The following is a 24,548-nucleotide window of genomic DNA, read 5'->3' on the forward strand; positions in this document are numbered from 1 at the left end:
GTCTCAAACTCCTGACCTCAGGTGATCTACCCGCCTCGTCCTCCCAAAGTGCTGGGATTGCAGGTGTGAGCCACTGTACCCGGCCTTAAAATATGATTTTAATATATGTACACTTTTAATCACTAAAATATACATTTCATACAGGACCAGAGTTGTGTATTTGTTATATCCATTCTTCTCACGCCATCTTCATGCATACAATTTTATTTTTCTCTTTTGGGTTAATTGTTAGGCTAGTCCTTGCCAAGTCAGCCTGAAACCACCAGAAACAAACCCAGTTGTTGACTTATTCCACTGCGCGAAACCACCCAGCAGAGGAACTGCAGTGCTCTGCCTGAACAAAGGGAAAGGTTATTAAAGAATTGAGGGGAAGGGTGGAGTTAGGTGAAGTGTAAAGCAAGCAGTGTTTTGAGGCAAGCAGGCTCAAAGTATCACAGGGCTGTGTATGAAGGGTCAGCTTCAGGTCTGGACGGCAAAGTGGACCCAGAGTCTTGTTTCCTTGGAAACTACAAAGTTAAGAGAAATGTGGAATGCTGAGTCCAGAAACACCTTATCTAAGACTGCTCCTCTGTGTCAAAATGACATAGCTCTTCTAGGCAACAGTGGGATATTCTGTTCTTACTAATAGGATATCAAACAGCAAATTTCTGATTGCTTGTGATTTTAGGGACAAAAATATAAATATCAGTAAAAAAAGTTGTAGTCACCCAAAGAAACATGGGTATTAGGACACTTTATAGCTGTAGCATGCATGGCTTTGATAGAAATGTTTCCTGTTGGCCAGGTGCACTGGCTCATGCCTGTAATCCCAATACTTTGGGAGGCTAAGGCAGGCAGATCACTTGAGGTCAGGAGTCCGAGACCAGCCTGGCCAACAGGGTGAAACCCCGTCTCTACTAAAAATACAAAAATTAGCTGGGGGTGGTGGTGCATGCCTGTGATCTCAGCTACTCAAGAGGTTGAGGCAGAAGAATCACTTGAACCCAGGAGGCGGAAGTTGCAGTGAGCCGAGATCATGCCATTGCACTCTAGCCTGGGCAACAAGAGTGAAACCCTGTCTGAGGAGGGAGACCCTGTCTTAAAAAAAAAAAAAAAGAAAGAAATGTTTCCTGTTGATGTTGCAGCTGGCTTTAGAGGTCCCTGTTATCCCAGTCTAGTGGGAGCACAGGCAGACTTTTACTTTCTCATTCCAAGCTAGTTTTCACCACAAATAGAAATCTTGATCTGGCCAGGTGCAGTGGTTCATGCCTGTAATCCCAGCTTTTTGGGAGGCTGAGACAGGAGGATCGCTTGAGCCCAGGAGTTCAAAAATAAAAAAAATAGAAATCCTGATCTAAATGATGTAATCATTTTGTTTTTCACATTCCCTGACCACATGACCTAAAATAGCACTACCCCTGACCAGTCACTCTATTTCTTTTTTAAATTTTACTTTATTTTTAGGACAGGGTCTCCTTCTGTCGCCAAGACTGGAGTACAGTGGTCTGATCTCAGCTCACTGCAACCTCAGCCTCCTGGGCTCAAGTGATCCTCCCACCTGTAGCCTCCCGAGTAGCTGAGACTTACAGGCACACACCACCATCCCTGGCGTTTGTTTTTTTTTTTTGTTTTTTAGAATCAGGGTCTCACCATCTTGCCCAGACTGGTCTCAAACTTGGGGGCTCAAGCAATCCTGCCTTGGCTTCCCAAAGTGCTGGGATTACAGGCATGAGCCACCAGTATTTCTAATACGTATGGGAAATGTGCTGTCCTCCTGTTCCTACTCCCCCACTCTCTAGCACTGAGTCCAGGTAGGTAGGCAGGTGGGTGTGTCTCTCCTTTACTTCGACACCCTCACAACCTTGGGGATCAGAAGACTCTCTGGAAGGATGCTGCTGCTTCTCACCAGAGGCTGACGATACGAAGGCTATCCTCCATGGCCACCTCCTCCAGGCTGCCCTCCTGGAAATAGCAGGAATCATAATCGTTGTTACTGGAAACAGGCAGAGGGTTGGGGGAGCCAAGGCAGTCTCACCCAGGACTAAGGTGGCTCCATTGCACACACTTTGCCATGGCTCCCCTGAAGGTCCAAACGTGCGGTTCTGTGGAGGTTGGGCTCCCCACTGGCCTCCCTCCTTCCTCAGAACCTCCAGGGGTGCTCCTCCTAGTGGCCACATCCAGCCTTTCTGACTGGACAACCTATCATTTAAAATTTTCAAGTACTTCCGTAAACAGACACACATTGCTGTATTTGTTTATGTCAAGAGCTTGGTTTGTGATAAGTCAGGCTCAAAAACAGATTGTCTTAAAAGAGTGAACCTTGGCAATTTACCATAAAATAATTGCAATACAGATTGTGCGTGAAAGTGATTGGAGATATTTTAAGGTCATAGTGTCTTCACAAATTGACCTGAAAGGGAACTGTTAGAATGACCTTGCCTAACCCTCTCATCTCACACAGGAAGAACTGTTTTAAACTCAGAGAGGTTAAGTGACCTGGCCAAAGTCACACAGCCACCACTAGTTAACTCATATACATTGATTTTCCTGTGGGGCTGGGCAGATGAGGAATCTTTTGTTCTCTTTCCTGTTTGCAGAGATTTTTTTTGAGGTTACTTTCCGAGTTCTGGCAAGTACCCCTGCTTCCGGTAGTTTTGTGTCTCAATTGATTCAATCTCATTGTTTTTATTTTATTTTTGAGACAGGGTCTCACTTTGTCACCCAAGCTGGAGTGCAGTGGTGTAATCTTGGTTCACTGTAGCCTCCACCTGCTGGATTCAAGCGATTCTCCTGCCTCGGCCCCCCAAATAGCTGGGATTACAGGCGTCTGCCACCACGCCAGGCTAATTTTTGTTTGTGTGTTTTTTGTTTTTTTGTAGAGACAGTGCTTCCCCATGTTGCCCAGGCTGGTCTCCAACTCCTGGGCTCAAGTGATCTGCCCGCCTCAGCCTTTCAAAGTGTGCTAGGATTACAGGTGTGAGCCACTGTGCCCGGACTTAATCCCATTCTTTAACTTGTTTTGTTTTGTCCTCTCCAGGAGGCTCCCAGCTCTTTCGGATTGGTTGAGAAAACTGGCCTGGCTGGTCTGGGGCAAGCGGCACCCACACCCCCGCAACTGCCCAACTCCCCCACCCCCGCAATACCCTCCCCGCACAACCGAGGGAGGCGGTGCTGAAAAACAGCTGACTCCAGCATTGCTGCTCACGTGACCACTGCAGCTGCAGCTCCCGTTCCACTCCTTGTCCTGGGCTAGGTGGGCACTACCAGGGGCTCCTTCGGTAAGGAGTACCAGGTAGGCACCCGGTCCTGCCAATCCACCACTGGAACAGCTAGGGGGACAGCAGACAGGCACGGTCGGACAGACTTGGCAGATCAGACGTCAGGCCCTCTGCGCTGGTCCCGGGCTCTTTAAGCAGGAACGTGGATGGCCTCAAGATGTCTCACATGGTCCCACTCCTCCTCCTCCTCCCTTTGTTCCCTACCTCCAGGAGGGCTGCTCTGCCCTTCCTTCCTCTGTTCTTTGGCCTTATGTTCCCCGCCACCACAGACCTTCCCCCGCCCCACCCCGGAGGATTAATCAGTGACAGGAAGCTGCCTCTCTCAGAGCCGTGACCGGCTGTGGTCAGGAGAGCTTCAACAGGGCCAGCCCCAGGAGTCTTTCCCGATTCTTGCTCACTGCTCACCCACCTGCTGCTGCCATGAGGCACCTTGGGGCCTTGCTCTTCCTTCTGGGGGTCTTGGGGGCCCTCGCTGAGATCTGTGGTGAGTAACTCGCCTCCATCCTGTGCCTCTTTCCTCCTGGGTCCTTAGGAGGGTGGCTAGGGCATTGGATAAGGGAACTTACCTGCCCTTCTGAGCTCCCATAGCAGTTTGGGCTTAGCTGGACCTTAGCATTTAACATATCCTATTGCGATTGATTATATGTCTGACTCCTCACAAGACAAGATCTCTTCTGTTAATTCAGTCATTTGTTCACACATTCATTTAGCACATAGTTACTGAGACTTTTCTGTGTCAGGCCTTTGGGGAACGTGCAAAGCATGAGACAAGTCTAATTCCTGCCATCCTAGAGCTTATGTTCTAGGGAAGGGGGACGGACAAAAGAAATCAATGGTTAGGTGTTCCCACCTGAAATCACAGCATTTTGGAAGGCTGAGGCGGGAGGATCGCTTGAGCTCAACACTTCGAGATGAGTCTGGGCAACATAGACCCCATCTCTACAAAAAAAAAAAAAAAATTAAAAATAGCTGGGCATGGGGAAGAATTTCTGAAGACCAAGAGGACACATGGGAGCTGAGGCTTGAAGGAAGAAAAGGAGCTGGCAGGAAAGGAGTGGGGGACACGCATTCTATGCAGCAGGAAGTGAGCCTTCGGAGGTCCTGCCTGCTCTAGTTCTGTGCCCCAAGGGGTCTCTTGGAGCACACTGTCTCCTGGGACCTGTCTATGAGTCTGAGCTTAGAGGCTCAGGGCTGCTGCTTCAGACAGGAGGCAGAAGGCGGGCTTTGGGACTTTGGGCTGTCCATGCTGCTTTTCCCCTCCTCTGCACCTAGGATTACGCTCAGCAATACATTTTCACCACCATGGTCTCTTGTGACCCTGTGGAAACCCTGACAGGTGGGTGCAGTCATGTCCAGGTGTCAAGTGAAGAAGTCGAGGGTTGGAGGGGCTGAGTGACCCACTCAGGGTGCTTCAGCTTTACCAGAGCTTTGCTGAACTTAGTTTTTAGAACTTGAAGTCTCATTTTCTTTTTTCGTTTTGTTTTTTGTTGAGAGAGATTCTCACTCTGTTGCCCAGGCTGGAGTGCAGTGGCACGATCTTGGCTCACTGCAACCTCTGCCTCGTGGGTTCAAGTGATCCCCCCACCTCAGCCTCCCAAGTAGCTGGGGACTACATGTGCATACCACCATGCTCGGCTAATTTTTGTATTTTTTTGTAGAGACAGGGTTTCACCATGTTGCCTGGCTGGTCTCAAACTCCTGGGCTCAAGTGAAACTCTTGCCTCGGCCTCCCAAATTGCTGGGATTACAGGCGTGAGCCACCGCACCCGGCCAGAACTCCAAGCCTCTCATCTGTGTTTCATAAATGCAATCAGACACCTCAGGTCTGGGCCCAGGAACCCAGCTCTTTGTTCATGTCTGGACAGTCCCCAGGGGAGTTCTGGGTTCAGCTAGCCAGAGCTTTCCCTCCTGGCTGATCTGGTCCTCAGCCTTGGACAGTTAGTCCATTAGCCTGACGCCACAGGAGCCCAATCCCTTGGGGTCTGGGGAATCTTGAACTGAGGTTTGGGGTGCAAATATCTGCGCTGAGTCATTTAATTGCACCCAGCCTCATTCCTTCATCTGTAAAATGGGCTAAGAATGCTCCCCTGCCTTCCTCCTTGGTGTAGTACAAGGAAGGATCCCATGACACCTGCTCTCCCAGTTTAAAGCTCTACATGTATGTTGTGAAATTGACAGGGATCGCTGCACAAACGCTAATGCAAAGTGGGCTCCTGTGCTTCCTTTTTCCTTTCTTTCTTTTTTTTTTTTTTTTAATTTTTTTCTCGAGATGAGGTCTCACTATATTGCCCAGGGTTGGTTTCAAACTCCTAGGGTCATGTGATCCTCCCACCTGGGCCTCCCAAAGTGCTGGTATTACAGGCGTGAGCCACTCTGCCTGGCTCCTGTGCTTGTGAATGTCAACAGCAATCAGCCCTTAGCTGGCAGGGCTGGGTTGGTAGGGCGAGAGCTCACCCAAGGCTGCTTTTATTACCCTGGGTAAATCTGCCTGGCCTCTTCCTTCTAAGGAGGTTCCTGTGTGGTTGTCAGTCTCTCCCTTTACAGCTGGATCCTGATCTCTGAGTTTCTAACCCTGTGCTGACTCATCGTGCTGGCGGTGAGAGCCCAGGGTGAGGTCAGGGAACTCCCTTGCGTATTTCAAGAAAAGGGAAAAAGAGAGGTGAGGAGGGGCAGATGACCAGAGAGACACAGGCCGGGAGAGACTGAGACAGACCCAGAGAGCCTCAGAGACATTGAGGGAGAGAGATGGAGAAATGGAGATAGACACCAAAAAATGGTTCTGAGTGACAGAAAGGGAAAAAAGCAATCCCCTAGTCTCTCTCCATTAACATTTGGTGAGAAACCAGCCATGTGCTCTGGTCTGGGCCTGCACAGCCAAGGATTATGTATGGTATCATGCTGGTGGATGGTCACCTTATAGCAACAGGTATCTGGGGCTGTCGGGAAAACAGACACGAGGTTGTGGGACCCAAACCCACAGAGATGGAGCTGTGTTCTAGGAGCTCTGGTCCTCGCACCAGGAGGCCCAGGAGGCGGCTGAGGCGTCTTGCGGCAGCTCCTTTTCTTAGTCCCCTGGGATATGGCACAGTGGAGGCCACCATCAGGCAGCTGGAGCCCAGCAGCAACTGGGAGGCACTAAACAGGGACCGAAAGTGCAAGGTGCCTCCGAGGCAAACTACTCTAAGCTACCCTGTGCTGAGCTCAAGTCCCTTGGAACCATCCCTATGGCTTCTGCTTCCAGGGTGTTTCAGTATTTTCGTTGCACAGCTTCGAATAAATGCCACAGCAACAGGTAAATGGCTGCAAACTGTGACTGTTTTCTAAGAGCTCATCTCACAATCTCAGGTCCTTTTCATTTAAACAGATGGCAGGAAAAGCGTTATTTTGAGATCTGCATGGAGAAAGTTCACCAGGCAGCCTCAATTCACCAGCTGGAAGTCTGCGTTGTTTGAAAATTTGATGTGTAACACGTTCTGCATGTGGGCTGATGTTTTTGTAAATGGGTAGCACACATTCAGCAGGGCACCAAAGAGCGGGGGCTTTGCAGTTAGGTCCATCCTTGGCTCTGCAGCCTTTGGGGTAAGACATGACACGACTTTGAACTTCTGTTTCCTCTTTTGTGCAAAGCAATGATGACAGTATCTACATCACAGGACTGGCATGAGGACCAAGTGACATTGGGCAAGGTGTCTGGGCACACCCTACAGCTTGGCATCCAGTCTCACTGTCACCGCTGATGGGCAGAGTGGTTGCCTGCCAGTAGCATCCTCTACCTTCAGCCCACCACCTCTCTCGCTGGCTCACTCCAACGGCTCTTTTGGGATATATGCTTCCCCCCTTTTCCCCTCCCACTGCCTTTCAGTATGGCTGCATTTCCCTCTGCAAGTTGGTGTGTGCTGGGTGGAGGTGGGGGTGAGGACATGTATTCCCTGGAGAAGGCCCTGGTAATGTCAAAGCACTTCTTTGCTGGTGGCCTGGCCCTGTGACCTCACTTGCACCATTTTCTTTCCTAAGAAATACCAGAGGTGGACAGCCATCTGGTAGAGAAGTTGGGCCAGCACCTCTTACCTTGGATGGACCGGCTTTCCCTGGAGCACCTGAACCCCAGCATCTATGTGGGCCTGCGCCTCTCCAGCCTGCAGGCTGGGACCAAGGAAGAACTCTACCTGCACAGCCTCAAGCTTGGTTACCAGCAGTGCCTCCTAGGGTATTGCCACACTCTTCTTTTTCCATGTTTTGCTCCACATACTAAGAGACGGGAAACTTGGGTACTAGTTTGAGCCTGTCACCGTTTTGTGGGCAGACCTTAGGGAAATTTTCCCCATCTATAGAATGGAGGGCCTTTCTCCATCTATAGAATGAAGGGGTTGGTTGGATTAGATCAGAGATGCTAAATGCAGGGCTCCTCCTGCTACTACTGCCTGTCCTGTGCCGGAGGCAGACATCACTAATCCATGACTATACTCTTTCATGATGAGCCCAGAAGCAGCATCTGCCTCTATGCTCATTTACTGTGCCTGAGGCAGACATCACTAATCGATGACTACAGTCTTCTACATTGAGCCTAGAAGCAGCATCTGACTCTGTGTGCTCCCCTCCCATGCAGGAGGCAGACATCACTAATCCATGACCACACTCTTTCATACTGAGCCCAGAAGCAGCGTCTTTTTTTTTTTTTTCTTTGCTGTTGCCCAGGCTAGAGTGCAGTGGCACAATCTTGGCTCACCCCAACCTCCACCTCCTGGGTTCAAGTGATTCTTGTGCCTCAGCCACCTAAGTAGCTGGGATTACAGGCATGTGCCACCATGCCCAGCTAATTTTTGTATTTTTGGTAGAGAGAGGGTTTCACCTTGTTGGCCAGGCTGGTCTTGAACTCCTGACCTCAGCTGATCCGCCTGTCTGGCTTCCCAAAGTGTTGGGATTATAGGCATGAGCCACTGCACCAATCCAAAAGCAGCATCTTTCTGTGTGCTCCCTTTTCAAGAGGCATTACAGAGAGACCTGTTTTGGTGTTTGAATGAGAAGTGAAGAATCGGGCAGCCATGGAGCGCCTCTTCCTCAGACTCCCTCTTGAGAAGTGGATGCAGGGGTGGAGAGAAGAAAAGGCTAGGCATAGTGGCTCATACCTGTAATCCCAACATTTTGGGAGGCTGAGGCAGGAAGATTGCTTGAGCTCAGGAGTTCAAGACCGGCATAGGCAACATATTGAGACCACATCTCTGGGGGGGAAAAAAAAAAGGAAACAAAAAAATTAGCCAGGTGTAGTGACTCATGCCTGTGGTCCCCGCTTCTCTGGAGGCTAAGGTGGGAGGATCTTTTGAAGCTGAGAAATCAAGGCTACAGTGAGCCATGATGGCACCACTGCACTCCATCCTGGGAGACAAAGTGAGACCCTATCTGAGTAAAAAAAAATAAAAATATGGCCAGGTGAGGTGGCTCACACCTGTAATCCCAGCACTTTGGGAGGCCAAGGTGGGTAGATCACCTGAGGTGAGGAGTTCGAAAGCAGTCTGGCCAACATGGTGAAACCCTGTCTGTACTAAAAATACAAAAAAATTAGCCAAAGGTGGTGGGCAACTGTAATCCCAGCTACTCGGGAGGCTGAGGCAGGAGAATCGCTTGAATTTGGGAGGCGGAGGTTGCAGTGAGCCGAGAACGTGCCACTGCACTCCAGCCTGGGCAACAAGAGCGAAACTCCGTCTCAAAGAAAATAAATAAATAAAGGAGGGGGCATGTGGGTGAAGTATGGACAAAACAGTGGGGCAGGCACAGATGATCTGGACACAGGAGCCCTTGGAGTTTATCCTTGAATCTAGTTCATCTTTATTAAATATTTGTGGCATACACCTCACAACAACATAGCCAACACACCTACTTTTGGAGCTTTTATCAAAGTTTCCCACTGTTAAGGTTTTTTCCACTTTGTGATGCTGGTGGGGTGGGTGCTCCAGGCAGGCTTATGGGGTGGCACTTTCTCACAGGCATTAACTGGCTTTGTCCTAGGTCTGCCTTCAGCGAGGATGATGGTGACTGCCAGGGCAAGCCTTCCATGGGCCAGCTGGCCCTCTACCTGCTCGCTCTCAGAGCCAACTGCGAGTTTGTCAGGGGCCACAAGGGGGACAAGCTGGTCTCACAGCTCAAGCGGTTCCTGGAGGATGAGAAGAGAGCCATCGGTGAGCAGACACCATCCGCTGGGGTTGGGGAGCAGCTGGGAGGACTCATCAGGTGATATTCTCTAGTGAGAATCAGAACTTCGGGTTTTCTCCCCAGGCGTCTTTCCCACCATCCATTCTGCTCATCTCACTGCCTATGTAGAGGCTGGAACCTGTCCCCATAGCCATCCTTGATCCAGCCTTTCCCACGCTGCACACACTCTATTGACAAGTGTGTTCTGTGTTTTTTTTGTTTTTGTTTTTTTGAGATGGAGTTTTGCTGTTGTGGCCCAGGCTGGAGTACAGTGGCGCAATCTCAGCTCACTGCAATCTCTGCCTCGTGGGTTCAAGCAATTCTCCTGCCTCAGCCACCTGAGTAGTTGGGATTACAGGCATGCGCCACCACACCCAGCTGATTTTGTATTTTTAGTAGACGTGGGGTTTCTCCATGTTGGTCAGGCTGGTCTCGAACTCCTGACCTCAGGTGATCCGCCTGCCTCAGCCTCCCAAAGTGCTGGGATTACAGGCATGAGCCACTGCGCCCGGCCCATTGACAAGTCTTACATTGGCAAGCCACCAAGATTGACTTGATTATCCGCCTTCGGGACAACTGGACAGCCTGCTTATGATTTACGCCGTAGTCTGTCTCTGCTAGCTCTCCTGCCCTGACTTGACCTAGCATACAACAGCCAGAGCCAGCTTTTTCAATATAAACCTGATTTTGCTGGCACTGCTTAAACCCTGCAGGGGCCTCTCACTGCTACATGGCCCGGCTAGCCTGTCTACCCTTACCTTCTCCCCAGGCTCTGCTCATCCGTTCTCTGCCTCCCACACACACCTGCCCTCTGTGGGCTCTAGCCATACTGGCTGTCTCTCATCTCTCAACTCATAAGCCAGTTTCTTCATACAGGCTCCCTCCATCTGGACTGGCTTCCTTATGTGCATCACTCCTGCTCTACCTTTGGCTCTACCTCTACCCATCCCCAGCCCTCTCCAGCATTACCTCCTTGCAGAATCCTGCCTTGACTTCCCAGCCACCCAAATATCACTACTTGGTCTGCATTCCCATTACCATTGCAGTCTCATGAGCAATTGCTATGGTTGAGGCCCGAACTGCGCAGCGCCCATCTGCCATGGATCTCCTGCCTCCTCTAAGCACAGTGCCAGACACACAGTGAGACCTCAGCACGTATGGGCTGAGGCAATGAAGGAATGAAGGATCCTATGACCCAAAGGAGTGTGTTGGAAAGTGCAGGCCAGGGGTCCCATGTGCTGGTGGGGCTGGCTGCTGGGTGGGGGCAGGGAGGCAACCCCTCGGTTTTTTTTTCCCCCCTCCCAGGGCATGATCACAAGGGCCACCCCCACACTAGCTACTACCAGTATGGCCTGGGTATTCTGGCCCTGTGTCTCCACCAGAAGCGGGTCCATGACAGCGTGGTGGACAAACTCCTGTATGCTTTGGAACCTTTCCACCAGGGCCACCACTCTGTGGGTGAGTAGGTCAGACCCTGCCAAGGCCAGGCTGGCACTTCCTCAGTCCCCAGGCCTGCACTGATGACCTCCATACCCTGGCCCCACACTCACCTTTCCTTGGGACCCCTCCGTATCAAGTCCTTTAGGGATGAATTGGTGAGGGCTCATGGGTGATGCTCCAGCTGTGAGCCAGCTTTGGAGCTGGTAGGTGGATCTTTTGAGGCCAGGAGTTCAAGACCAGCCCGGACAACATGGTGAAACCCCATCTCTACTAAAAATACAAAAATTAGCCAGGCATGGTGGCACATGCCTGTCGTCCCAGCTACTCGGGAGGCTGAGGCAGGAGAATCACTTGAACTTGGGAGGTGGAGGCTGCAGTGAGTGGAGATCGCATCACTGCCCTCCAGCCTGGGCAACAGAGTGAGTGAGACTCTGTCTCAAAAAATAAAAAATAAAATAAAACTCCCCTAGTGATTCCAATGTGCAGCCAAGTTTGGAAATAGGTGGTATGGGGTCAAGTCCTCTTGGGCCTCCCTCCTCCAGTTCTCCTCCTTAATATCTAGCCCTCAAGTTGCAGAGTGATCAGCCAAACCGATTTGCCCAGAAATGAGCAGTTTCCTGGGACATAGGATTTTTCAGAGTCCAGACAAGGAAAGTCTTGGGCAGACCAGGTTGAGTTGGTGCCCCTAGCTGATCTGACCACGTTGCCCTTCTTCTCCAAGCCCTCCTGTGGTTGCCCATAGCTACAAGGGCCTGACCCTCAAGCCCCTGCCTGTCCTGGCCCCTTGGCTCTCCAGCTCATTGCATGTTCTGTTCCCCGCTTCAAGACACAGCAGCCATGGCAGGCTTGGCATTCACCTGTCTGAAGCGCTCAAACTTCAACCCTGGTCGGAGACAACGGATCACCATGGCCGTCAGGACAGTGCGAGAGAAGATCTTGAAGGCCCAGACCCCCGAGGGCCACTTTGGGAATGTCTATAGCACCCCATTGGCACTACAGGTGGGAAAGAGACCCTGGAGCCATGGCCACCCTGGGGAACAGTCAGGGGTGGAGTGGTCAGGGGCTGGAACACCCAGCCCCTCCCCGCTGGCTGACCACCTCTCTCTCTTCCCCACTCTATCGCCAGTTCCTCATGACTTCCCCCATGCCTGGGGCAGAGCTGGGAACAGCATGTCTCAAGGCCAGGGTTGCTTTGTTCGCCAGTCTGCAGGATGGAGCCTTCCAGAATGCTCTCATGATTTCCCAGCTGCTGCCCGTTCTGAACCACAAGACCTACATTGATCTGATCTTCCCAGACTGCCTGGCACCACGAGGTAGCCCAACCTTTTGTGGAAGCACAGCCCTTTACAATCTGCTGCGCACCTGTTGACGTCCTAGTGAGGGGAGGTTGCTTCATCCTGATTAGCTGAGTCAGCACAAGTTTGTGGGTGTGCATGGGACACAGCAGCCAAAATGTGGTCACAGCTTCTAGAAGCTCACAGTGTGGGGAGGAAGACACTAAATGGAGAACCCTGGGCATACCGCTTGTGTGATACCGAGTACAGAAATGTTTGAGTGGATGGATGGAGGGAGGGATGGAGGGAATTTTGGTTCACTCTAATACAACATGATAAGCCCCAGTAGCAGCATGATCCAGGCTTCCTCTGAGAGAGGGGCTGAGGAGGTGATTGGGATTTGCCAATTAAGGATGGAGAAGGCGGCCATGTGCAGTGGCTCATGCCTGTAATCCCAACACTTTAGGAGGCTGAGGCGAGTGGCTCACCTGAGGTCAGGAGTTCGAGACCAGCCTGGCTAACATGGCAAAACTCTGTCTATCAAAAATACAAAGAAGTAGCTGGGTGTGGTGGCGGGTGCCTGTAATCCCAGCTACTCAGGAGGCTGAGGCAAGAGAATCACTCGAACCTCAGAGGTGGAGGTTGCAGTGAGCTGAGATTGCACCACTGCACTCTAGTCTGGGTGACAGAGTGAGACTATGTCTCAAAAAAAAAAAAAAAGAAAAAAAAAGAAAAAAAAAGTTGGAGAGGAAGGAAGCTGGACATGGTGGCTTGTGCTTGTAATCCTAGCACTCTGGGAAGCTGGGGCGGGTGGATTGCCTGAGCCCGGGAGTTTGAGACCAGCCTGGGCAACATGGTGAAACCCTGTCTCTACTAAAATACAAAAGATTAGCCAGGCATGGTGGTAGACGCCTATAATCCCAGCTACTAGGGAGGCTAAGGCACAAGAATCACTTGAACCTGGGAGACAGAGGTTGCAGTGAGCCGAGATTGCGCCATTGCACTCCAGCCTGGGCAACAGTGTGAGACTCTGTCTCCAAAAAAAACAAGAATGGATAGAGTGGAGCCAAGAAGAGGCAGCAAGAACAAAGACACAGAGGAGCACAGAGTGTGGGGGAATTGGGAGGAATTCCCAATTCTTGCAAAAGAGTGGGATCTGGGAGAATGAGTGGCAGTGGAAGGCAGATGAATGAAGAGGAGGTTGAGCCCATCAGGGGAACAGAGACACGTTGTGAACAAATGCATGTTCTAGGAACAGCCCTCTGGAGTGCTAGGTGCCGGAGAGGTGGGAGGAAGGATACTGGAAGCAGAGAAACCAGTGAGGGGCCTGATCTTGGGTGGTGGGGTGATGTGGGGAATGAGGGACAGGGGAGGCTGGGATGGAAGCCAGGTTTCAGCTGAGCCAGGTGGTGGTGGCATTGATGGAGATGAGGACATGGGGAAGGACAAAGTCCAGGCGTCTTTGAGGGAAGACAAGAAGACAAACATCCAGGCTCTCTGTCCTCACACCAGCTGCCCCTTCCATTCTCCCCGGCACAGTCATGTTGGAACCAGCTGCTGAGACCATTCCTCAGGCCCAAGAGATCATCAGTGTCACACTGCAGGTGCTTAGCCTCTTGCCGCCGTACAGACAGTCCATCTCTGTTCTTGCCGGGTCCACCGTGGAAGATGTCCTGAAGAAGGCCCATGAGTTAGGAGGATTCACGTGAGATTCCCACCTCCCAGTCCTCACCCCACCCAACCTCACATGCCTGATACAGGGTCACAGAAGAGACGGGGGACAGAGGAGAGGGTTCTCTTGGGAGAGACACTGGCCCTGCTTCTGCTTCTACCTGCTCCGCTCCTTTCTTGCCCACGGTCTTATGGAAACGGAGCCATAAGCCAGCATTGTCATAGAGCAGGCTTTGGAAGCAGAGTCCCTCAGTTGGAATCCCAGCTCTAACCAGCTAGGTTCCACGTAGGCACCCACAATTCACCGAGGAGAACGGTTGTGCCCCCTCCCTGCAGGGCCAGTGTGAAGAGTCCAGGAGTTAGTACACATAGAGAGAGTGGCATGTGCTTTTTATACGTGCGAGGTCCAGCACATAGCAAGCACTCAACACAGCGTTGCTTTCATCAGAGTAAGAACTGTTTTTTGTTTGTTTGTTTTTAAGAGACAGGGTCTCAATCTATCACCCAGGCTGGAGTGTAATGGTGCAATCACGTCTCACTGCAGCCTCGAACTCTGGGGATGAAGCAACCCTACTGTCCTGCCTCAGCCTCCCAAATAGCTGAGACTAGAGGCACGTGCCACCCATCCCTGGCTAATTTTTTTTTTTTTTTTTTTTTTTTGAGATAGGGTCTCTCTCTGTTGCCCAGGCAGGTCTCAAATTCCTGGCCTCAAACCATCCTCACACCTCAGGCTCAAAATATTGGGATTATAGGTGTGAGGCATCATGATCAGCCAAAATAATAACTTTTTTTTTTTTTTTGAGACAGAGTCTCACTCTGTTACGCAGGCTCTGGAGGCCCAACTCGTGTTTGTGTATTTGTTTATTTTTATTTATTTATTTATTTCGAGACAGAGCCTCTCTCTGTCACCCAGGCTGGAGTGCAGTCGCGCAGTCTCGGCTCACTGCAACCTCCGTCTCCTGGGTTCAAGTGATTCTCCTGCCTCAGCCTCCTGAGTAGCTGGGACTAGTGTGCCACCATGCCCAGCTAATTTTTGTATTTTTAGTAGAGACGGGGTTTTACTATGTTGGCCAGGCTGGTTTCTAACTCCTGAACTCAGGTGATCTGCCTGCCTCAGCCTCCCAAAATGCTTGGGATTATAGGCATGGGCCACCACGCCCGGCCATGTATTTATTTAGGCAAGGTCTCCCTCTGTTACCCAGGCTGAAGTGCAGTGGCACAGTCATAGCTCACCACAGCCTCAAATTATCCAAGTAGCAGGGACTACAGGTATGCACCACCACACCCATCTACTTTTTTTTGAGATAGAGACTCCCTCTGTCATCCAGACTGGGTTGCAGTGGCACAATCTCAGCTCACTGCAGCATCTACCTCCCAGGTTCAAGCAATTCTCCTTCCTCAGCCTCCCGAGTAGCTGGTACTATGGGCATGCACCACCATACCTGGCTAATTTTTATATTTTGAGTAGAGATGGAATTTTCGCCATTTTGGCTAGGCTGGTCTTGAACTCTTGACCTCAAGTGATCTGTCTGCCTCAGCCTCCCAAAGTGTCGAGATTACAGGCATGAGCCACCGTGCCTGGCCCAGAATAAGAACTTTTATTTTATTTTATTTTATTTGAGACAGGGTCTTACTCTGTCACCCAGGCTAGAGTGCAGTGGCACAATCACAGCTCACTGCAGCCTCAACCTTCCGGGCTCAGATGATCCTCCCATCTTAGCCTCCCAGGTAGCTGGGAACTACGGGCATGCGCCACCACGCCTGGCAAATTTTTTATTTTTGGTAGAGATGGGATTCTCCATGTTGCCCAGACTGGTCTCAAACTCCTGGACCCAAGCGATCTACCCACCTTGGCCTCCGAAAGTGCTGAGATAACAGGCGTGAGCCACCGTGGCTGGCTAGAATAAGAACTTTTATTATGAAATAACTTTGGCTCAATCTGTTGTTAATTACCTCAAAGAGGTTGGACAATGTCCTTACACTTGCTTCTCACCCTGAGCTTAGAAATAAGTTTGGCCCAATCTGTTATTAATTACCTCAAAGAGGTTGGACAATGTCCTTACACTTGCTTCTCACCCTGAGCTTAGAGCAGTCTGAGAATGAGCATGTCTGGACTGCTGTTTGACAGGTCCTGTCCATGATGAAATAAGATGAATGTAATTCTCATGTTATCAGTGGGGAGTCCAGCCCAGAGAAGTTGAATGCCTTCCACCAGGTCACGCACACCACAGACTTCACCCCTAGAATCATGGGCCTATTTCTGTCCCCAGTGGGCCCCAATTTCTGTCCCCAGTGGGATTTCCTGGAAAACAGCATCCTGCATCCAGGGAGGGCCCACAGTTTGCTCCTTCGGGTCCTCTACGCCAGAGAATCTCAGACCAGAGATATGCAAAGACTCCTCTGAAGTACAAACATTCTCCCAGACCCCAGGTTAAGTTATTTCTTCTATAATATGACTTAGATGTGTACTGAAAGTTTACTAAATACAAAGTCTTTGACCAGAGCTGGTGGCTCCCTTTTGTAATTCCAGTGATTTGGGAGGCTGAGGCAGGAGGATCACTTGAGCCCAGGAGTTCGAGACCAGCCTGGGCAACATAATGAGACTGCCATCTCTACAAAAAAATTTTTTAATTAGCTGGGCATGATGGTGTACACCTGTAATCCTAGCTACCCGGAAGGCTGAGGTGGGAGGACTGCTTGAGCCCAGGAGTTGAAGGCTGCAGTGAGCTATGATGACGTTACTGTCCTGTAGCCTGGATGACAAGAAGACTCTGAATTAAAAAAAAAATAAAAAATAAAGGGCTGAGTGTGATGGCTAACACCTGTAATCCTAGCACTTTGGGAGGCCAAGGTGGGCAGATTACTTGAGGCCAGGAGTTCAAAACCAGCCGGGCCAACATGGCGAAAGCCCGTCTCTACCACACACAAAAAAAGTCCTTTCTCTTTCTAGCTCTAGACAGCTATAAATCCCCAACAACTTTGTAAATTAAATAGAAAAGTATAAAAACCAGTACCATTCAAATAAGGATGCTCTGCGGAGGTGCTGGCCTGCGCCTTAGCACCTCCCTGTATTCGAGCTGCAGTGAAGCCTGGGCACTCCTGGCCTGGCTCAGCCACTTCATTCACTGTGAGGGCCACCGCCACCTCCATTCCCTTCCTGTGGCCTATGGCACATAGCGCAATGCTGCTGGGCACCAGCGCAGTCACTGATGGCCACGCATAGGCTGAGTGCCCTTAGGGGAGGGCTCAGACCCACAGACTGAGATTACCAAGAACCAGCTGGTATTCGTGTTTGAATATTGTCATCAAAATGAAAGACAATTAGAATTCAACATTTTTATTCAGAGCTCGGGGATTTCTGGGAAGACACTGTGGACTCCAGTCTGAGAAATGGTTCTCTTGTTAGTGTGCATGGATGCCTCAACTGGGTTCAGGCATGAAGACTATGTTTGAGGCCCCTGAATGCACAGCAGAGAAAGCTTAACTGCAGACACAGACAGACAGACAGACAGATGTGGAGAGAGGTAGCCCTGTGCAGCCACATGGCCCTGTAGAGTTAAGGAATGGGAAAAGGGCTACTCTGACATTCCTTAGAACAGTAGTTTCCCTTCGCTGAAGTCACCCCAAATAGGTTTTTTTTTTTTTTTTTTTTTTTTGGAGACGGAGTTGCATTCTGTCGCCCAGGCTGGAGTGCAGTGGCACGATCTCCGCTCACTGCAACCTCCACCTCCTGGGTTCAAGCAATTCTCCTGCCTCAGCCTCCCGAGCAGCTGGGATTACAGGGGCCCACCATCACGCCTGGCTAGTTTTTGTATTTTTAGTAGAAATAGGGTTTCACCATGTGAGCCAGGCTGGTCTCAAGCTCCCGACCTCAGGTGATCCACCCACCTCCGCCTCCCAAAGTACTGGGATTACAGATGTGACCCACCGTGCCCAGCCTGTGTTTCTTAAAACCAAAAAAAAATCCCTCTCTCTCTCTGACTGCAACCATCAATAACTTAGGGCTGTATTACCCCAGAGGGCACTTTCTAGAAGATGCATCTGTTCACATCACTCGCCTGTTACCTCGATGGTCTCACCTCCTTTTCAGTCATTTGCATTCTCCCAGAACCCACTCATTTGTTGTTGTTTGTTTGTTTGTTTGCTTTTGTTATTGAGAAGCAGTCTTGCTCTGTCACCCAGGCTGGAGTGCAGTGGTGTGATCTCAGGTCACTGCAACCTCCGCCTACTAGGTTTAAGTGATTCTCCTGCCTCAGCCTCCTGAATAGCTGGGATTACAGGCATGCACCACCATGCCCAGCCTAATTTTCATATTATTAGTAGAGATGGGGTTTCACCATGTTGTCCAGGCTGGTCACAAACTCCTGACCTCAAGTGATCCACCCGCCTTGGCCTCCCAAAGTGCTGGGATTACAGGCATGAGCCACTGTGCCTGGCCTGAGCCCGTTCTTTTGAAAGACTGTTCCCCCAAATTCTGTGCACTTGTGTACGTTTCTTCTCTCTGCCTCCTCTCGGGTCTGCCTCGCTCTCCTCCCTTCTTCTCTGGCAAATCCCACTCATCTCTTCAAGCCCTTCTTCCAGGGGAAGCCTTGATCATGCTGCTTCCTCCTGTGGGAGGGATGAAGGACCTGGCCCGCAGAGTTTATTTTGTTTTGTTTTGAGATGGAGTTTTTGCTCTTGTTGCCCAGGCTGGGGTACAATGGTGCGATCTCAGCTCACCGCAACCTCTACCTCCTGGGTTCAAGTGATTCTCCTGCCTCAGCCTCCCCAGTAGCTGGGATTACTGGCATGAACCACCAAACCTGGCTAATTTTGTATTTTTAGTAGAGATGGGGTTTCTTCATGCTGGTCAGGCTGGTTTCAAACTCCCAACCTCAGATGACCTGCCTGCCTCGGCCTCCCAAAATGCTGGGATTACAGGCTTGAGCCACTGTGCCTGGCCCAGGACCACAGAGTTTTAAGAGGCTTCCTGTGGCAGTGGCATCCAGACGGAGTGGAGAAACTCAAAAGTTGGAGGCCAGAAGCTCAGGAAAGGGGGAGTGTGAGTGAGGAGTCTCTTGGCTGCCAGGGCCAGAAATGGAACTCCAAGCCTCTCCACAACAGCGGGTGTAGAGCATGTAGAATCAGAGAGGAGGCTGAGCCATGCAGCCCCAAGAAGAGGGGAATGCCACTGAGCCACGGAGACCCAGTGCCACTGCCAGGTGTCTCTGCCTCCACTTCCCATCACCCTGCCTCTCTCTGCATGCAGGCTTCACCCTCTCTCATTGTACAGTGTACACATTCTAGGTGACACCAGCAGCTTCTGATTCTCATCCCCGATAACATCAGCCCCCCAGAGAGGGGGGACAACTGCTGAGCTGATGACATAATAGATGCCCCTTTCCTGGAAGCCATGGCCATGGTCAGCGTGGAGAGGAGGAAGCCCGAGCAGGCAGGATCGGGGGTCTGGAGGGGAAGGAGGTGGAAGTTGAGATCACAGACCTGTGGCCAGGTGGCCCAGGAAGGGTTTGACTAGTGTCAGCCCAAAGAGCTTGGAAGGGATTTTGTTGCTGTGGGTGAGCTCTGCCTCTCCCCTTAGGGACAACAGCCACCTCTTCTCTCCCCCTTTGCCTTTCCCTTTTGTAGATATGAAACACAGGCCTCTTTATCAGGCCCCTACTTGATCTCCGTGATGGGGAAAGCGGCCGGAGAAAGGGAGTTCTGGCAGCTCCTCCGAGACCCCAACACCCCCCTGTTGCAAGGTGAGTCATGGCCTGACACCCTGGATGTGTCCCCTACCCCAAGCTTACCCAGCCAAGAGGCTTCATCAACTCACCCCAGCTTTCCCTAGCACCCTCCTGGGCCACAGCTTTACAAAATCACTGATGCTCCAAGTTGGATATAATATATTGAACTGAAGTCTTAGAGTTTTTATGCAAGTTATTATGGAAATTCTAGGAAACCAGATAGATTACCCCCCCCAAAAAAAAAACTAGAAGAAAATTAAAATCACCTAGAATATACTACCTAGGAATAATGTCTTTTTTTTTATTTTGAGACGGAGTTTCGCTCTTGTTGCCCAGGCTGGAGTGCAGTGGTGCAATCTCAGCTCGCTGCAACCTCCGCCTCCTAGGTTCATGTGATTCTTCCACCTCAGCCTCCCTAGTAGCTGGGATTACAGGCACCTGCCACCATGCCCAGCTAATTTTTTTGTACTATTAGTAGAGACGGGGTTTCACCATGTTGGCCAGGCTGTTCTTGAACTCCTGACCTCAGGTGATCCCCACCAGCCTCGGCCTCCCAAAGTGCTGGGATTACAGGCGTGAGCCACCACGCCTGGCCTGCAAACAGACCCTTAAAGGTCATCTGTCCCTACTCTTGCTACTTGAGTTGCTTTTATACTCCACCCCTAAAGAACTTTTATGGGGCACTTACCATGTGTCAAGCATTGTGGCGAGTGCTTTAGAGAAGGTGGGACTTTCTAAGGGAGCCCACAAAAAAAATTCTTTTTTCTTGCCCTCATTCTGAATAAATTGAGGAATAAAAAATAGGAGCTACAGATGGAGACCCCAAGTCTGGCCAGTTCTATTACTGATAAAGACAGGAAGGTGAGAGCTAGGTGGACCCAGCCAGGAAGCAGACCTGGGCAGTTGTAGCCTCTATCTCCTACCCCCTCTGCCCTTGAGTCTAGCAGGAAGCCCGCTCCCAGGAGAAAAATAAGAGCCCAGGCTACACATGCCTAGTTTATTCTTCCCAAATCAAGCAGTTGCATAAATCACTCCTCTATCTTCTTGGGGTGGAAAGTGGATGGGAGTTATAATTTGAGTTCCCTTTTGTCTTAGTCCATTGAAGCTGCTATTACAAAATACCATCAACTGGGTGGCTTATAAACAGTAGAAATGAGGCCGGGTGTAGTGGCTCATGCCTATAATTCCAGCACTTTGGGAGGCCAAGGCAGGTGGATCACCTGAGATCAGGAGTTCCAAGACCAGCCTGACCAACATGGTGAAACCCTGTCTCTACTAAAAATACAAAAATTAGCTGGGGGTGGTGGCGGGCGCCTGTAATCCCGGCTACTCAGGAGGCTGAGGCAGGAGAATTGCTTGAACCCAGGAGGTGGAGGTTGCAGTGAGCTGAGATCACGCCATTGCATTTCAGCCTGGGCAACAAGAGTGAAACTCCATCTCAAAATAAAATAACAGAAATGTATTTCTTACAGTTCTGGAGGTTGGGAAGTCCAAGCTCAGGACACTGACAGATTCAGTGTCTGATGAGGGCCCACTTTCTGGTGGTACCTGCTGGCTGTGTTCTCACATGGTGGAAGGGACAAGGCATCTCTGGGGCCTCGTTTTTTAATTTTTTAAAAAAATATTTTCCTGGCCCTTGCCTGCTGAAGGAACCTCTTTTATAATGGTACTTAAAAAAAAATTTTTTTTTGAGATGGGGGTCTCTGTCACCCAGGCTGAGTGCAGTATCACGATCTCAGCTCACTGCAACCTCTGCCTCCCAGGCTTAAGCGATCCTCCCACCTCAGCCTCCTGAGTAGGTGTGACCATAGGCCCATGCCAGAAAGCCCAGCTAATTTTTTGTATTTTTGGTAGAAATGTGGTTTCACCATGTTGCTTAGGCTGGTCTCGAACTCCTGAGCTCTAGTGATCTGCCTGCCTTGGCCTCCCAAAGTGCTGGGATTCTCGGTATGAGCCACCCTGCTCGGCCTATAATGGCACTTTCCTATCCCATTCATGAGGCTCTACCCTCATGACCTAATCATCTCCCAAAGGCCCTAAGGCCTCCTGATACCATCACCTTTGGGGTTAGGTTTTAACATATAAACTTTGCGGGGAGGGGGACACAGACATTTTGGACCATAGCACCTCCATTGAAAGGAAACATTTCTGACACCTGGCTCTCTCAAAGGGCCATTTCAGTTCCCCTGCAGGCTGCATTCCCACATCACCAACAAGAGCACCGACACTCACTCACTCAGAGATTAAATAACTCGTCCAGTCACAGCAGTAATGAATGACAGAGCTGGGGCTTGAATCCAGGCATCCTCCTAGAGCCTGGATTCTCTGTAGTGAGTGAAGGGTGACTCCTGGGAGACTTCATGCATGGTCTTGGTTCTCTCCCCAGACTGCACTGTGCAAGTTTCTCTTCCTGATGGCCCCTAGGGTATTACAAAGACAGTGGCCCTGCCTGTCAGGTGTTTTTATTACCAGATGAGCTCATGGCCTCAGGAACCCTGTAGGAAGCTGAGTTCAGAGTCTTTGAGCAGGCTTTAGGGAGGTTCCAGCTTCCCAGCACCAAGCCCCAGGTGGATTCTTACAGACCCTAGCCTCAGGGTGGGGGGGTCTGGAAGATGAGGTTGTGGGGTGCGATATTCTGCCCAGTTCACCCCGCCTTGTTCAATCTGTTTCTGCAGGTATTGCTGACTACAGACCCAAGGATGGAGAAACCATTGAGCTGAGGCTGGTTAGCTGGTAGTCCCTGAGCTCCCTCATCCCAGCAGCCTCGCACACTCCCTAAGGCTTCTAACCCTCCCTCCTGATGTTCCTGGAACAGGAACTCACCTGACCGTGCTGCCACCTCCTGTGCACTTGGAGTAATGCCCCCTGGGATCACCCCAGCCACAACCCCTTCGAGGGCCCTATACCATGGTCCACCCTGGAGCAGAGAGCCAAGCATGCTCCCTGGGAAGTCTTTCTGGCCAGGTCTGGCCAGCCTGGCCCTGCAGGTCTCCCATGAAGGCCACCCCATGGTCTGATGGGCATGAAGCATCTCGGACTCCTTGGCAAAAGGAAAAGGAGGCCGCAGGTGTTGTGAGGACCACTTGTTCTGTGGTTGGAGTCCTGCCAGAAGGCCGCCTCAGCCCAGAGGCTATGGCCCTGACCCCAGCTCTCCACTCCGCTGTGGCAGCTCTGAGCTGGTTGTGGCACAGTAGCTGGGGAGACCTCAGCAGGGCTGCTCAGTGCCTGCCTCTGACAAAATTAAAGCATTGATGGCCTGTGGACCTGCTGCAGTGGCCTGGTGCCTCATACTCCTCAGGTGCAGGGGCAGGGACAAGCAAAGGGGGAAGTAACCCCATTGGGGAGGAGTGGAGGGTGCCTGAGCTGCCATTTGGGCATTGGGGGAGTGATAGGAATGCCAGCAGTGATGACATTGACTACTGACTGAGCACCCACTACTATTGACTGAGCACTCGCTTGCTAGATACTATCTTGAACAACTCTGTGAGGTGGTTGATATTTTCATTTTTATTTGTGCTTTACAAACCAGGAAACTGGGAGGCCGGGCGTGGTGGCTCACACCTGTAATCCCAGCACTTCAGGAGGCCGAGGCAGGTGGATCACAAGGTCAGGAGTTTGAGATCAGCCTGGCCAACATGGTGAAACCCCATCTTTACTAAAAATACAAAAAATTAGCCAGGCATGGTGTTGCATGCATGTAATCCCAGCTACTGGAGAAGCTGAGGCAGGAGAATTGCTTGAACCCTGGAGGCGGAGGTTGCAGTGAGCCGAGATCATGCCTCATTGCACTCCAGCTTGGGCAAGAAGAGTGAAATTCTTGTCTCAAAAAAAAAAAAAAAAAAAAAATCAGGGAACTGGTGCTCAGAAAGGAAAAGTGACTCACCAAGGTCACAAACTAGGCAGTGATGCTGTGGGAACCTGGCTCAGGGGACACACAGACCTGGCCTGGGGCAGCCTTGCAGCTCCTCCACTAAAATACTGAAAAAGGGGCTTCGATGATCATTACAATCATATGGCAGAGCCCCAACTCAACTAGAGCCCTGGGACCCTGAAGTTAGGGTCTCCCTGCTTTTCCCCAAGGCACCATTAGGACATCACCCCAGGCCTCGGCAGCCACAACGTGGGGATCCTGCCTCATTGGTCGGGGGCTTAGGGGCTGTGGGCTGCCCTCTCGAAGGTAGGGTTCAGCCCAGGCAGGCACCCCCTATGCTGCACCCCACCAAGGTTAGGAAGAGGTCCTGTCCTCAGTGGGGCCCTCTGATGAACAGCCCATCAGGTCTGCGTCCACGTGCCTTGGAAGAGATGGTGACATACTTAAAAGTCCTTGAAGCCGCATATCAAACCACCTAGAGCACCATCTTCAAATATTTAGGGTCTGGGAAGATACAAGAAGTAGGCAATTTAAAACATTTCTTTATATTGGGCCAGGCGCAGTGGCTCACGTCTGTAATCCCAGCACTTTGGGAGGACGAGGACCACCTGAGGGGCAGGAGTTCAAGATCAGCCTGGCCAACATGGTGAAACCCCATCTCTACTAAAAATAAAATTAGCTCAGATGTGGTGTGCACCTGTAATCCCAGCTATTCAGGAGGCTGAGGCACAAGAACTGCTTGAGTCAATATTGCGCCACTGCACTCCAGCCTGGGCAACAGAGTGAGACTCCATCTCAAAAAACAACAAAAAACTCATTCTTTTATATTGAAATAAACTTAGGTCTACCAGGAAGCCAAATGCAAAATCCGTCCCATTTTTAAGGTGAAATGTCTATGGCCAGAACCCCAAACCTCTGCTTGTTCACTTGCCTGTCCTTAATCATGGTGAGGGAGGATTCAGGACTTGTCCAATGACTGACTCCCCCTTAACAGCCCTGAAACAGGCGCAGAGATTCAGAGGCCAGCAGCTTGCCTTAGGTCGCACAGCCTGTGGGTGGCAGAGCTGAGATTCCCCCACCTTGGACCCCAGTGCCGACACTTGCCGTTGTACCATGCCACCTC

At 50.8% G+C, this 24,548-nt stretch overlaps 2 protein-coding genes across 3 annotated transcripts in view; one reads left to right on the forward strand and one right to left on the reverse strand.

Annotated features, from left to right (window-relative positions):
- Positions 1 to 1,936, reverse strand: part of PES1 (pescadillo ribosomal biogenesis factor 1) — a 32,737-nt gene extending 30,801 nt beyond the window's left edge. The window contains exon 1 of the mRNA XM_054470333.2: positions 1,886 to 1,936. The gene's annotated coding sequence lies outside the window, so the exon portion shown is untranslated. The remainder of the gene's footprint in view (positions 1 to 1,885) is intronic.
- TCN2 (transcobalamin 2) overlaps positions 1 to 22,815 on the forward strand; it is a 32,326-nt gene extending 9,511 nt beyond the window's left edge. Inside the window, exons 2-10 of one of the 2 annotated variants that reach the window (XM_054470335.2) lie at positions 3,017 to 3,741; positions 7,272 to 7,464; positions 9,261 to 9,430; positions 10,749 to 10,901; positions 11,710 to 11,882; positions 12,010 to 12,196; positions 13,697 to 13,862; positions 19,454 to 19,569; positions 22,230 to 22,815. In XM_054470335.2, the coding sequence (XP_054326310.1) occupies positions 3,678 to 3,741; positions 7,272 to 7,464; positions 9,261 to 9,430; positions 10,749 to 10,901; positions 11,710 to 11,882; positions 12,010 to 12,196; positions 13,697 to 13,862; positions 19,454 to 19,569; positions 22,230 to 22,291 (1,284 nt within the window). In that variant the 5' untranslated portion in view covers positions 3,017 to 3,677 and the 3' untranslated portion in view covers positions 22,292 to 22,815. Of the gene's footprint in view, positions 1 to 3,016; positions 3,742 to 7,271; positions 7,465 to 9,260; positions 9,431 to 10,748; positions 10,902 to 11,709; positions 11,883 to 12,009; positions 12,197 to 13,696; positions 13,863 to 19,453; positions 19,570 to 22,229 lie in introns of those variants that run through there. The other variant, XM_063663152.1, reaches the window with a different exon arrangement.
- The last annotated feature ends 1,733 nt before the right edge of the window (positions 22,816 to 24,548 follow it).

Source organism: Pongo pygmaeus, chromosome 23 (genome assembly GCF_028885625.2).
Source record: "Pongo pygmaeus isolate AG05252 chromosome 23, NHGRI_mPonPyg2-v2.0_pri, whole genome shotgun sequence".
Taxonomy (NCBI): Eukaryota; Metazoa; Chordata; class Mammalia; order Primates; family Hominidae; genus Pongo; species Pongo pygmaeus.